This window comes from Gopherus evgoodei, chromosome 1, assembly GCF_007399415.2.
Source record: "Gopherus evgoodei ecotype Sinaloan lineage chromosome 1, rGopEvg1_v1.p, whole genome shotgun sequence".
NCBI classification, from domain to species: domain Eukaryota; kingdom Metazoa; phylum Chordata; order Testudines; family Testudinidae; genus Gopherus; species Gopherus evgoodei.
Genome location: NC_044322.1, coordinates 45,524,620 through 45,537,942, shown reverse-complemented (window position 1 = coordinate 45,537,942; position 13,323 = coordinate 45,524,620). Strand labels below are relative to the sequence as shown.

The 13,323-nt window shown below is 39.4% G+C and overlaps 1 protein-coding gene across 1 annotated transcript in view; it reads right to left on the bottom strand.

Annotated features, from left to right (window-relative positions):
- The window catches only part of KL (klotho), a 61,060-nt gene that overhangs the window by 17,745 nt on the left and 29,992 nt on the right, over positions 1-13,323 (bottom strand). Inside the window, exon 2 of the mRNA XM_030563181.1 lies at positions 2,958-3,468. Within this exon, the coding sequence (XP_030419041.1) occupies positions 2,958-3,468 (511 nt within the window). The remainder of the gene's footprint in view (positions 1-2,957; positions 3,469-13,323) is intronic.

The window sequence follows — 13,323 nt, the reverse complement described above, 5'->3', positions numbered from 1 at the left end:
TGGTGTTCTTAGGGATTTGCATTAACTATCCAGGCAATGCAGGTGGCAGTGATAATGCTGATGAGACTTTACTCATTTGACTTTGCAGACACCCTCACATCTGTTATGAGAGTACCATTTTCTGCTATAACTATCTGGCATTTATTAACCCTCATATCTAAAATTGGTTGAAAGCCCGTTAGAGATATAAAGGTCGTACCAGTATTATTATTGTGACAAGTTCCAGTCTGTGATTTAATCTGAGGTTTACAAATGGTTTGCATTTCTATAGATATTAAACACTTAGAATCAGCAAAAATGTTCTTAGAGAGGGTCCTGATTCAACAAAGCCCTTAAGTGTGTGTTTAATTTTAAGCACATATTTAAATCAATTCCTATTTAGCAAAGCATTTAAGCACATTTTAAAGTGCTTTGTTAAATTGGGGCCTGTATATGTACCCAGCACAATTTAGCTATATCGCTCACCACCGTATGTAAACACAAATTGGATACCTATTGAACTTAACATTACCCAGCCTAGTTACAATGCCAACATTTTACACAATCAAATGTCAAAGTGTTCATATTTCCTAGTTTTATTAACGCATCTTATTACAATCAGCTATGAGGGGCTAAACTGATTCTTGATGTTGCACTGTTTGAACCAATTAAACCAATGGAATTATAAAAGAGCTGAATTTGTCTGTCTCTTTAATTTGCCATGATAAACTTGCGAAGAAACTGGAATATTTCTTACCCTAAAGATTAGTTCTTTTCTGTTTGGCAAATATTGATTTTTTTTTAAAAAGCCCTCCACATTCACACAACATTTGTTGTTCTAACAGAGTAAAAGTCAGGATGGATTCACATTGTTAACTAGCATCAGCAAAAATTTCTCTTAAACTAGCATTACACTCCTGCTGCAAGTCAGCAGAGAGAGCTTCCACATTGCTTTTTGGGCACACCAAAAATTCTCCTGAAATCCCTCCTTAAAAGTTTGCTGATTTATGCCATGTTCCCTCTGAGAAATGAGTTAAAAAATTTGGAAACAGGATAAAGGTCTCAAATACAATGTAACCATCAAGTAGTGCACATGCCTTATCAAGCAACCACATGACTTATTGATATTATTTTTATTTTCTTTCATACTTCTCCCCAGGTAAGATTTTCAGGGAAGGAACCACATCTTTACTTGTTTCTGCAAAGAGCTTAGCAAATTTTTGGCATTCCAAAATAATTGTAGTTCTTGTTTTTTATTATGAACTTCTTGGTGACCGAGTGGCAAACTGAAAGGGAAAATATAGTCTATAATTTAATATGTTACCAGTAGGCCCTAGTCACACTCAGAGTGCACATCTATGTATATATATCATTAATTTTATTAAACTGAATAAATAAATAACACCTTTTTGTTAACAAGAATATGACTATGTAGTTTCCATATAACTCCACACACACCTCTAACACATGGTACATGCAATAATTAGCAAAGAGTCCTGTGGCACCGAAGACGTCTGTTAGTCTATAAGGTGCCACAGGACTCTTTGCTGCTTTTACAGATCCAGACTAACACGGCTACCCCTCTGATAAAGGCAATAATTAAAAACTGTAGTACACACTATCCCCCAGACTTCAGATACAACATTGGTTTGCATGTTAATTCAACATTTAGTTTAGCTGTAATAGTGAGGTGTTTGGAACAGCAGCTGAAACAAATGTAGCAATTCCAGGATCTTTTAATCCGGTTGAGAGGCAAATGGAAATCATCTTCACGAAACCATTAAAGGAAAATTCCATTGTAACATGAAAGCTATTTAACCTGAATGAATAGTTTAATTCAGCTACTAATATTTTAAAAACGCTTGAAGCAGATAACAGAGAAGTAAACCAATTATAACAAGTTTTGTAGTAATAAAAAGTACAGTATAATAAAAATAATTATTAAGGAGGAAACAGGGAACAGTCATCCCAATAAGTTGTTGTTGATAAGTCAGACTGAAAGAATCTACAGTACTTTGCCAGTAAAGAAGTATTAGAAATGGGATGTGTCAATGTTATAAAGTAAGTTGAGGGGGGGTCATCTTTTTAATTCTAGGTTAACAATTGGTTTAAAAAAATTAGTTACAATCAAATAAAATCAGTTATCCGGCTCTCCATATTAAGCAAACAACCAGCACACACACAGGATCATTACAAAGCATTAAAATGTAGCCTCCTCCTTTATTTACAGCATACACAAACTGTTACTTCTAGTAAAGAGTACAGCACCAGTTTTTAAAAATGCAAAAATAATAAACTCAAGCAACTCAAAAATAGTACAGTATTGCTGTTGTTGCAACTTAAAACTATCTTTTAGCATTTTTAGAAACTGGATCTCTTTATTAGAAGTAACGGTTCGTGTATGCTGTAAATAAAGAAGGGGAGTTATGTTTTAATGCGTTTCCAGGAGGGCTCAGCAAGTTTAAAAGCAACTCTGCATCTTAAAATTACGGTTAGAAAGCTCTTTGCCCATTCTCTGGATTATCCAAATTTTTGATTATCCAGTCTCTCTCTCTCTCTCTCTGTATGTGTGTGTGTGTGTATATACACACATATAAACACTCTTATTCAGCTAACATATTAAAACTCATCACTGGAGTTTTCCTGTAATGATTTCAACCAAATCCCATTGATAACTACAAAAACAACAATGTTCACACAGGGTGTGCATTTGCTCTACCGAAATCAATTGAAGTTTTGCCATTGGCTTCAAGGAGATCAGGACCAGACCCATCCATACCACACTCATTAAAAGGTACTTGTCAACAACTGATAAAAATGAACCTAGCTAATTGATTTGAAGTCTCATTTCATAGTGAAAGTCTAGATAAATGTTAAAGACCAAAATTAAGTTTTGGAGCATTTGTTTAATGAGCTTTAGTGGGATATTTTCCATAAGTTTTGTCAGGGGAATAATATTAATTTGGCAACAGAGCTACCTTTTAAAGTTTCCATAATGAACTTCTTGAGATAATAAATATACTTGGCATCATCACGCTTGGTGCTACCAGAGACAAACCAGCTGTTCTCCACAATGAATATTTTGGGCTTGTTATATTCACAACTTATCCAATAAAGGAGCTGCCTCAGGCTTAGTGATTCCAACTGATGGAATTTCATCTGAGAGTCCAAGAGCTGGAAACTCAGAGTTGCTCCAAAAGAAAGAGCAAAAAAGTCAGCCGTTCCCTTGATGTACTTCTTCTCTGCATCACTGAATTCAGGCAGCAGAGATGAGAGGTTACTCTTCATGCTCTCAGGGTAGTCCCCATCAATAAATATGGGTTTCGCAAACCAGCCCAGCACAAAGTCAAGGGATTTTTGACATTCTTGTATGTCTTGTTCAGTCATAGTTTGAGGTGTTATCCAGTGGGAGCTGAGGGCAATGGACAGTTGGCCTCCTTGAGATGGACGAAAACGATCATTGTAGAGATGCCAGACTTTGGCATGGGCCTGTTGAGAAGAAAGACTATAATGAATGCATCTGAAAATCTGTCTTGAATAACAGAAATGCAATAGCATATTCAACCACTAATATTCAGATGTGACTAGCAATGCCTTATCCTCACATCCCTAGGCTAAGTCTTATTCCCTTCTCAGTGATTTATGATTGCTAACTTCTATTATCCTAATCAGAGTAGATATTACACTGATCTAAGAAGAGCTTGTTTTGGAAAAGCAGAAAGATCTGCTTAATATGGTGTATATTCCATGTAATGAGTATAATGCTGTTTTTTCTTATATTTTGAAAAATAGAGTTTTAATTTTACAGTGAAACCTGGCTTTGTACTTACCTACCGGCATGAGTGAAACTTAGTCTTTGGTTTGAACACATATGTAAAAGAGAAAGGCCATTTTGTTTGATATCATTACTTTTTAAAGTTTTGCTGGTTTTAAATTTTATTAAATTGGTAACAAATTACATCTTACAATATTATTGGCATCATGAGATTTCAAATAGTTAAAAGGTAAGAGCACATTTTAAAATGTATTTGAAAAAAACATGTTTCAGATTATATTTTACATTACAGGAGTTTTAGCTTGTTTGTTACTGTTTTAGATTAGGTGTGTAGAAATTGCCAAAAATTACATTATTATGTTTTTAGATAGTTACAAAGTAAGGCACAACTAGAAAGAAAAAAGCTATAGGCACTTCTTATCTGGAAATGTGGAAAAAAATCTGGAGGTCATACATTTAGCGGTTAGAGCTGTGACGACAGGTGGTCAAGAGAATGATTTCAAAACTCTGCCATCTCTGTCCTATATACAATCTTTTAAAATCTTTAATTTCTTTAATTTATAAATGAATTAATAAATTAAATCTGACTTTTCTTGTTCAAAATAAACTGGAGTTTTCAAACAGATTCTGAATCATCTGATTTAAAACTATGGATAGAATCAAGAAGATTTGGAAAAAGGATAGACATGGGCGGGAAGAGAAGCCAGTGCCCCTTCAGACCCATTATAAATGGGTTTAAGGCTACTAAATCCAGACAGTCAGGAATCTCAAAACCCCAACATAACCCACACATGTCAATTCTGCCCCAGCCCACAAATACACAGAGACACACACCCACACACTCTCTCTCTGCACCAACCTATTCAGCACCAAGTAGGAGCCCCATTCTACAATATGCAGGAAATGCAGAGACATCCACGTATAGCCACTGTTTCCAGCCCTTCCTCAGGATTTAAATGATACAGAAGGCCTTGCACCTCCATCCTGATAAATGTATCATTGATGCATTGATAATTGCTTCTCACAGTTTCATTTTAAGACAGAATTATCATTCACAGCTTCCAGTTGCAATGAAATGCCAGTTTTATTAAGAACTAATTGTTTAAATGTCAGATTGTCATCTCTATTACCATAAAAGATAAATTTAAAAAACATGATTAATACTGAGGGTTAGAGTTTACTTGTACAGTTCTTACAAAATCTTAATTCTCACTGCTAAGCAAAAAAGCAATCAGAACTAAAAGTACAGTTAAAGTTATGGACAATAACTGACTTCATGTGTGTTTTCAGTTATTAGTATTGTACCAATAATTAAAATTAGCAAAGATATAGTTATACTGTTTATATAAGTACAGTGGACTGTGAGAGAAGTGAAAATTGAGAAATAGTAATTCTAACTTCAAAACCTCACAGTACAGACATATTTGAATTGCAGAGTCATATATTTTGCCATATATTGTAACCCAGCCTGCTGACAAAAGGAGAAAACAAAGAAAATATCATGGTGTCATGCTGTCTGGAGTGGCTCTCTACCATAAGTGCCTACCTCAGGGCAGACTACATTGCTCTACAGCCAAAATGCTTCTGAAATAAATGTAGTCCAACTTTACTAATTCTGGGTCACTGACAATGAAAATGATGCTTAAAATTGTTGATTGCTCCAGTTTTCAAGATATGCTATTAGGTCAGTATATACGACCCTTGACTTGGGAATGGCAGAGGAGAAGTGAGTTATAAAGGGAAGGGATCTCAATTTAAACCAGAAATGACTAAAATACATCTTTGACTGGATCTATGAATAAATCTATGACTGGGTTTGGACAGTACTTGCTTTTGAGGCAAAACAATGAATGATGCAATCTGAAGCTGGTATTGCATCATACATGATATGAATTGCATCATGTTATTCCTAGAAGTCATGGATGATGCAATCATAACGAAGCTTACATCACTCTGGTGAACAAATTGCCCTATATCAGCTCTAGAAATCATACAGTGTCGTGCTCTCTTATTTCTCAGTGTTTGATTTTGCAAAGGGACACATTTCTGTTTAGCCAAAGTGAGCAGAGATGCCTCGTACTTGTGTGAACAGTGCAGATAACTTCTGCTATGTTTGTGGTGAAGTGACTTTTGCATCACAAAAGCGCAGTCTAACCACTATGGTTGAGAAAGCCAATCACCTTTATTTTGGCTGCAAAATTGGAGATCAGGACAAGAGGTGGGCCCCACACATATGCTGCAACACTTGTGCAACAAATCTTCACCAGTGGTTGAACAGGAAAAGGAAATCTATGCCTTGGAGAGAGCCAACAGATCATAGCAGCAATTGTTACTTCTGCATAGTGCCTCCAGTTGGGAAAGATGTGTCAAAGAAGAAAAAGTGGACTGTGCATTATCCAAACATTCCATCAGCTATACGCCCAGTACCCCATGGAGAAGGACTGCCGGCTCCTGAGGCACCAGAATCATTCTCACTTGAGTCAGACGAGGAAGAGGAAGAGGATGAAACTTCTTGTCCTGAACCATCAATGTCACAGGACCCACATTTTCTCCCATCCTTCTCCTCTGAACCACACCTCATAACACAAGGTGAACTGAACGACCTTGTCAGGGATTTGGAACTACCCAAGAGTAAGGCAGAGCTGTTGGGCTCCAGACTACAGCAGTGGAATCTCCTGGCAGGCTATCATGGCAAATGGAGCCCATCAATGCTTGCAGACTATTGCTGGACAGTGACAAGAGATGCTCCATTTAATGAATACAAGAGACAAGCCAAGAAGCGCCAAGTAGACACTGAATAGGACTAAACTATGTACATAATAGTTTTTTGCCTTTTGTTTCATAATCAATTTTATTTATATAACCCTTTTGCTGATTTTTAAAGTGTTCCATAAACAGGACAGGAGAAATATTATCATGTAAAGCAACCATAAAAACATGAAAAGACCTAGGTTTACAATTTATGATTAAAACTCTACTATCTACACAATATACATAGACATAAAATGTAAAAACTTAAATATCTTAGAAACAGTAGCCAATCAGTTGTTTTAATTGTCATATTTGAATTCAGCACTTCAAAATACATAATAAATATCACATTTTATCTCTGAAGCAGACGACTTCTCAAAAATTGTAGACCAGTGCTATCAAAAACTGGGCAGGCACCCCAAACAGGTGGTATGTTCTATAATTAGATTTCTCCAACTCAGTAACAAATGTGAACTCCTGGATCACTATAATAGTCTTACCATGGAGTTCCACACAATCCCTTTAGGCTCTCCTGTCTATTTTGCCACCCAGGCAAGATAGACTATGTGATAAATGGTCACTTACACCAAAAATCACAAAATATTCAGGTTACACCCAGTCCCAAGTGACCAGTCACTCACCCAGGTTGGTTTGCATTCTAGATCTCACATCAAAGACAATGCTGGGAGCCAATTCTACAGTAAACTAACTGCAGGTTTATTAGCTAAGAAAAACAAATGAGAGTTATTGAGAAGTTAAAGCAGGTAAAAATATATGTACATGTGAATCATAGTCTGCAACAGCAGTTCGCAACCTGTAGCCTCTGGGTCGCTCGCGGCCCAACGAGCACACAGCTGCGGCCCATGTGACATCTTCAGGGCCATACAAATGGCATATATATTGTATAGATGCAGGCCACATAACACATAGAGAGCTGCATATGCAGCCCACAATTCAAATAGGTTAAGAACCACTGGTCTATAATTTCAAAAGGTAGCAGAGATGTAATCTGCCAGTTTCCCAAAAGTCTTTTAGGGCTACCCAGAGTACCTCCAGGGATCTCCATCTTCTTTGCAGTTATTTTGCCTGTTAGAATCCAAACAAAAGGTTCATATTTATAGATTCTTTTCACAGAAACTAAGCTGACAGGACAGCCCCCACATGTGTCCCTTCTTTCATAATGCGGAGAGAGGAATGTACTTAGAGACTTTGATCTCACACACAATGACGATATGCTTTCCATGCACAGGAATTAGCACTTTCCTGTTAAAGTTCTTCATTTGCATTACACAAGGCTTCTTTCTCATGTGATGGGTTACTTAGTTACAGGGGTATATACAATGCAAATATTTGCTATTACATTGTAACAGGGTACAGATAAGCGAAAACAATGGATGCAACATTTCCCTCGTTTTTCATGAAGTTTAGACACTAAACACATGCTAATACATTTTAACATCTACTTTGAATTATACTAACACGCAAGCAAGCTGGCCTGGCTTACAGCTGTGAGTTTGTCAGTTCTTAAGCTAGCAACTGCGGCCTTGGCCAGAGCTGGCACTTGGCTTATCAGCATCATGCACAGCACAATATCTTCTTGTGACGATGTCTGTAAATATGATTTATAAAATATTATGCGGTAGCAGATATGCATCATTAGGTGCTACTCTATGGAATGTTTGAATGTACACTGCTGACAGCCAGCTTCAAAGTCACCCTCCCTCCCCACCTGAAGACACCAGTATCTGAGCAGGGAAGCCCCTGGTCAGGTGACCCACTCTGTCGCAGACACCTTCCCTTTGTACTACCTCCTCCATAAATCCCCCTATGTTTCCTCATAACAGTGGTATCTATTCTCCCCATGTGACTCATGTCTCCCACCCCATATCCCTGACCTGACCCCTGGAGAAACTCACCATCCATGCTCCCAAAGATACATGACTTTCTATGTCAACCGAGACCCATTTCACGATCCATGTTCAAAACACGTGTATCCCTGTACATGCTGTCCTTCTGTGGAACACTGTCCCCTCCCAGGTTATACAGGGATTGGCTCGATGTGTCCTGATCCTTTCCCTCTATAGGAGCAAAACAGATGCCTCCTTCAGATAGGTGCCAACTCCAGGGGTGTTCCAGGGCTCAAGCACTCACAGGAAAAAAATAGGGGGTGCTCTGAACCCACAGAGTCGGATTAATCTTTTGTGGGTCCCAGCATCTACATTGTGGCCTCACCCCCAACTCCACTTGTGTTCCGCCCCAAGGCCCCACCCCCACTTGGCCTCTTCCCCCTGAGGCATTGCCTCCACCCTCAGGCCCCATCCTGCTTGGCCTCTTCTCCCCAAGGTCCAGTCCCCACTCAGCCTCTTCCCCCTCAGGCCTCAGGGACGGAGAGGAGGTACCAGCAAAAACAAAAGTCAGCACCTGTGGTCCTGCATCTTCATATCCACTTATCCCAAAACAAAGCCAAAGGCATGGGGACTTCTCACAGCTCAGTCCTTTCTTCATAGTAAAAAGGAGAAAGAGGCACTGTACAGTTCACCACTGGTGAAAAAGAAAGTACAACAATGGCCAGCCACTAAAATTTTGAAAAAGTCACATTTATACAACAAATTCCTGCCTTCTGCAGTTTGCCTGGCTAAAAGGAATGAGACTACTTTTGTGGCAAAAAATCCTAACACAGAAAATACCATACCATACATTCATTCTAATGATAATGGTTGGAGTGCCAATCAACATTACTGGGGTATTTGGGTGTAGTTTGGTGTACGGAACCCTGCAGGAGGCCAGTGACAGAGCAGAGACAGCAGGTAGTAAATGTCTATCTGTTCCTTTGTTCTTATTTGACATCTCAGCTCCTGATATGCAATTCATTTCATGGTTAAATGCAATCAAGAGCACCAAAATCCACTATTTACTTGTATTAACTGATACTTCTAGTGAGCCTGGCTTGCCTAGGCATTTTCAAGCTGGTTGCTCAACTTGGCATGAGCTTGGGCTGATCTGGAATGCGCAGTGATCATACCTTTTATATTTGGGTTTCGAAGGAGGTACCTCACTAAAATGGACTTGTTAAAAACGGGCCCCCTGACCCACTATACAGTCACCAGTCTGTTGCAAGTGGACCCATTCGCTGAGTTCCATATGCTTTCAAACCACCTGAGTCTGGATGTAGTCTAGTCACAATTTCTTGCTCTTGGACTCTAAGGCTCACTCCCAGGTTCAAGCTTCTAGTCTGATACCTTTTGGGGTGATGTGAAACCTAGACCCTGAAACCTCTGAGCCCTCCTGAACCCTCCAGTTACTTTCAAACACTCCCTCAGCACCCCACCTATGCTGAGGACACTCTGATTTTAGTAGTTTAATCCCTTCAGGGATAACATGGCAGGGCAGCAAGGAATATGGAGTTAGCAGGGGAATTTCTTAACCACAGTCACTTTACTCTTAAAGTAGTTGAGAGTTACAGCTCTTTGAAAATAATAAAAGCCCTGAGACACACCCTCCCTTAATCTGAGCTCACCCCTTCTGGTGCACTGTGGTTCATAGTGTTTCAGGCATGGAAGAGCCCCTCCTGTTCTCTCTCTCCCTCTGCTGCCAGTTTTCCCTAATATTTAATCTAAATCTCCTTGCTGCACATTCAGACCATTACTTCTTATCCTACCTTCATTGGTCATAGAGAACAATTGATCACAGTCTTCTTTATAACAGCCCTTACCATATTTGAAGACTTATCAGGTCCCTCCTGCCCCAGTCTTCTTTTTTCAAGACTAAACATACCCAATTTTATTAACCTTTCCTCATAGGTCAGGTTTTCTAAATGTTTTATCATTTTGGTTGCTTTCCTATGGACCCTCTCCAATCTTATCCACATCTGTGGTGCCAAGAACTGAACATTGTATTCCAGCTGAAGCCTCACCAGTGCTGAGTACAGTGGGATAATTATCTCCCTTGTTTTACATACAACACCCTATTAATATATTCCAGAATAATACTAGCCTTTTTTGCAACTGCATCACACTGTTGACTCATTCAATTTGTGACCCACTATAACCCCTATATCTTTTTCAGCAGTACTACCACCTAGCTAGTTATTTTCTATTTTGTAGTTGTGCATTTGATTTTTCCATCCTAAGTGAAGTACTCTGCACTTGTCTTTATAGACTCATAGACTCTAGAACTGGAAGGGACCTCGAGAGGTCATCGAGTCCAGTCCCCTGCCCTCATGGCAGGACCAAATACTGTCTAGACCATCCCTGATAGACATTTATCTAACCTACTCTTAAATATCTCCAGCGATGGAGATTCCACAACTTCCCTAGGCAATCTATTCCAGTGATTAACTACCCTGACAGTTAGGAACTTTTTCCTAATGTCCAACCTAAATCTCCCTTGCTGCAGTTTAAGCCCATTGCTTCTTGTTCTGTCACTGGAGGCTAAGGTGAACAAGTTTTCTCCCTCCTCCTGATGACACCCTTTTAGATACCTGAAAACTGCTATCATGTCCCCTCTCAGTCTTCTCTTTTCCAAACTAAACAAACCCAATTCCTTCAGCCTTCCTTCATAGGTCATGTTCTCAAGACCTTTAATGATTCTTGTTGCTCTTCTCTGGACCCTCTCCAATTTCTCCACATCTTTCTTGAAATGCGGTGCCCAGAACTGGACACAATACTCCAGCTGAGGCCTAACCAGCGCAGAGTAAAGCGGAAGAATGACTTCTCGTGTCTTGTTTACAACACACCTGTTAATGCATCCCAGAATCATGTTTGCTTTTTTTGCAACAGTATCACACTGTTCACTCATATTAAGCTTGTGGTCCACTATGACCCCTAGATCTCTTTCTGCCATACTCCTTCCTAGACAGTCTCTTCCCATTCTGTATGTGTGAAACTGATTGTTCCTTCCTAAGTGGAGCACTTTGCATTTATCTTTATTGAACTTCATCCTGTTTACCTCAGACCATTTCTCCAATTTGTCCAGATCATTTTGAATTTTGACCCTGTCCTCCAGAGCAGTTGCAATCCCTCCCAGTTTGGTATCTTTCTTGAATTTCATCTGGTTGAATTCAGACCAATTCTCCAATTTGATGAGGTTGTTTTGAATTCTAATCCCATCTTCCAAAGGCCTTGCAAAACTCCTCATATCTTGGTATTATCTACACATTTTATAAGCATACTCTCTATTCCATTATCCAAGTCATTAATGAAAATATTGAGTAGTACTGGACTCAGGACTGATCCCTGCAGGACTGCACTAGACACACCCTCCTAGTTACACATAGCGATGGTCACTCCCCCAGCACAAAACAGGATATGACTCTTAAATTGGACACCTGTCTCTAAGCGACATGCTCAGACTTTGAAATTCCATATCCACCAGTCATGTTTGCCTCCCAACCCCTTGGTGGGCCCCTGTGTAGAAAGACCATTGTTCCATGGGTAGGCCAGTTGTTGAAAGTCAATACCCCCAGCTTGAGCTTTGATGGCTCTCAGTGATGGCCTTTCAATGAGGTGCCAATTCCGTTTCCCCAGCAGAGCATCTGTCTGGAATGCAGCATAACAGGGTGTCCGTGGTTAAATCCAAACTAATGCAGCAATAGTGCCAATATTTCAACATGAGTATAAAACATACTTCAGAATTTGATACAGCCCTATCACACTCCATCACAGTTCAGCAGATTTATGAGATATACTTAAATTCATTTTGAGTATATACCAGCCTGCCTACTCCCCAAGATTCCTGCCCCAAATAACCAAGACCTCCTAAGGTTTGGCACTGGCAATACATATCATTCTGTGCAATTTTGGTGTCAACCTCTATGATGAGCCTTACGTTTTTACAAGTGGCAAATCCAGAATAAGAGTTTGGGGCCTCCTGACTCCCAGGACCATGCTTATTCTAGACCAGTGTTTCTCAGCCTGGGGAAAGTAACCCCCGGAGGGGATGTGGAACAGGTTTAAGGGAGTCACAAGCAGGGCTGGAGTTAGGAGGTAGGAAGCAGGGCAATTCCCTGGGTCCTCATGCCACAGGGGGCCCGTGAAACTAATTTACATGTTTCAGCTCAGCGCCAGAGAGGGCTGAAGTCCAGAATCCCAAACTTAAGGTGAGATGGGGTCACAATTTTTTCTGTTGGGGGGTCCATGGTTTTTTTTAAAGTACAAAGAAGGTCACCAGCACAAAAACGTTGAGAAACACCTGCTCTAAGACCATGTTGTATCAATTTTAATGATGTTTTCTGAACCAAGAACAGTGTGCTACTCATTTTACAAATAAACTGCTTGCCATGCCCAAGTGACCAATCTGTATTAGCTCTCTATTTGCATGTTTATGAAACTCTGCATAGTAAAGAGTTACCAAAATTCATTTAGCAATACAAAGAAAAAAGATAACTGGAAAAAACATGAAAAGGATTTTGATTACTGTAAGTACATTAGCTGTAGCTCCAAAAAAATTTCATTGTCCAATCCTAGAACAGAAGCCCTTTTGAAATGCATAGGATTATCAGTATGGCTTGGGAAATATTAGTATATGATTAGTCAGAAAATACCTCGTATCAAGAAGAAGAAAAATGTAATCTGTATTTTTCCTTACCATCAAAATGAAGGATGTGAATCAAAAGTTACAACATAATGGGTCACATCTCATACCATGTGCCATCTTTGGACCCAGAGTGAAGTAGGTTTTATCTATACGATCTCTGAGCGGACACAACATTCCCTCCCAGGAGAAGATGACAGCCCTAGCATAGTATAATGGACAGATATGGCTGTTGGAAAGCTAAGCTATTTCTTCATATTTGGAAACAGCTAACATAAAGTATTCTG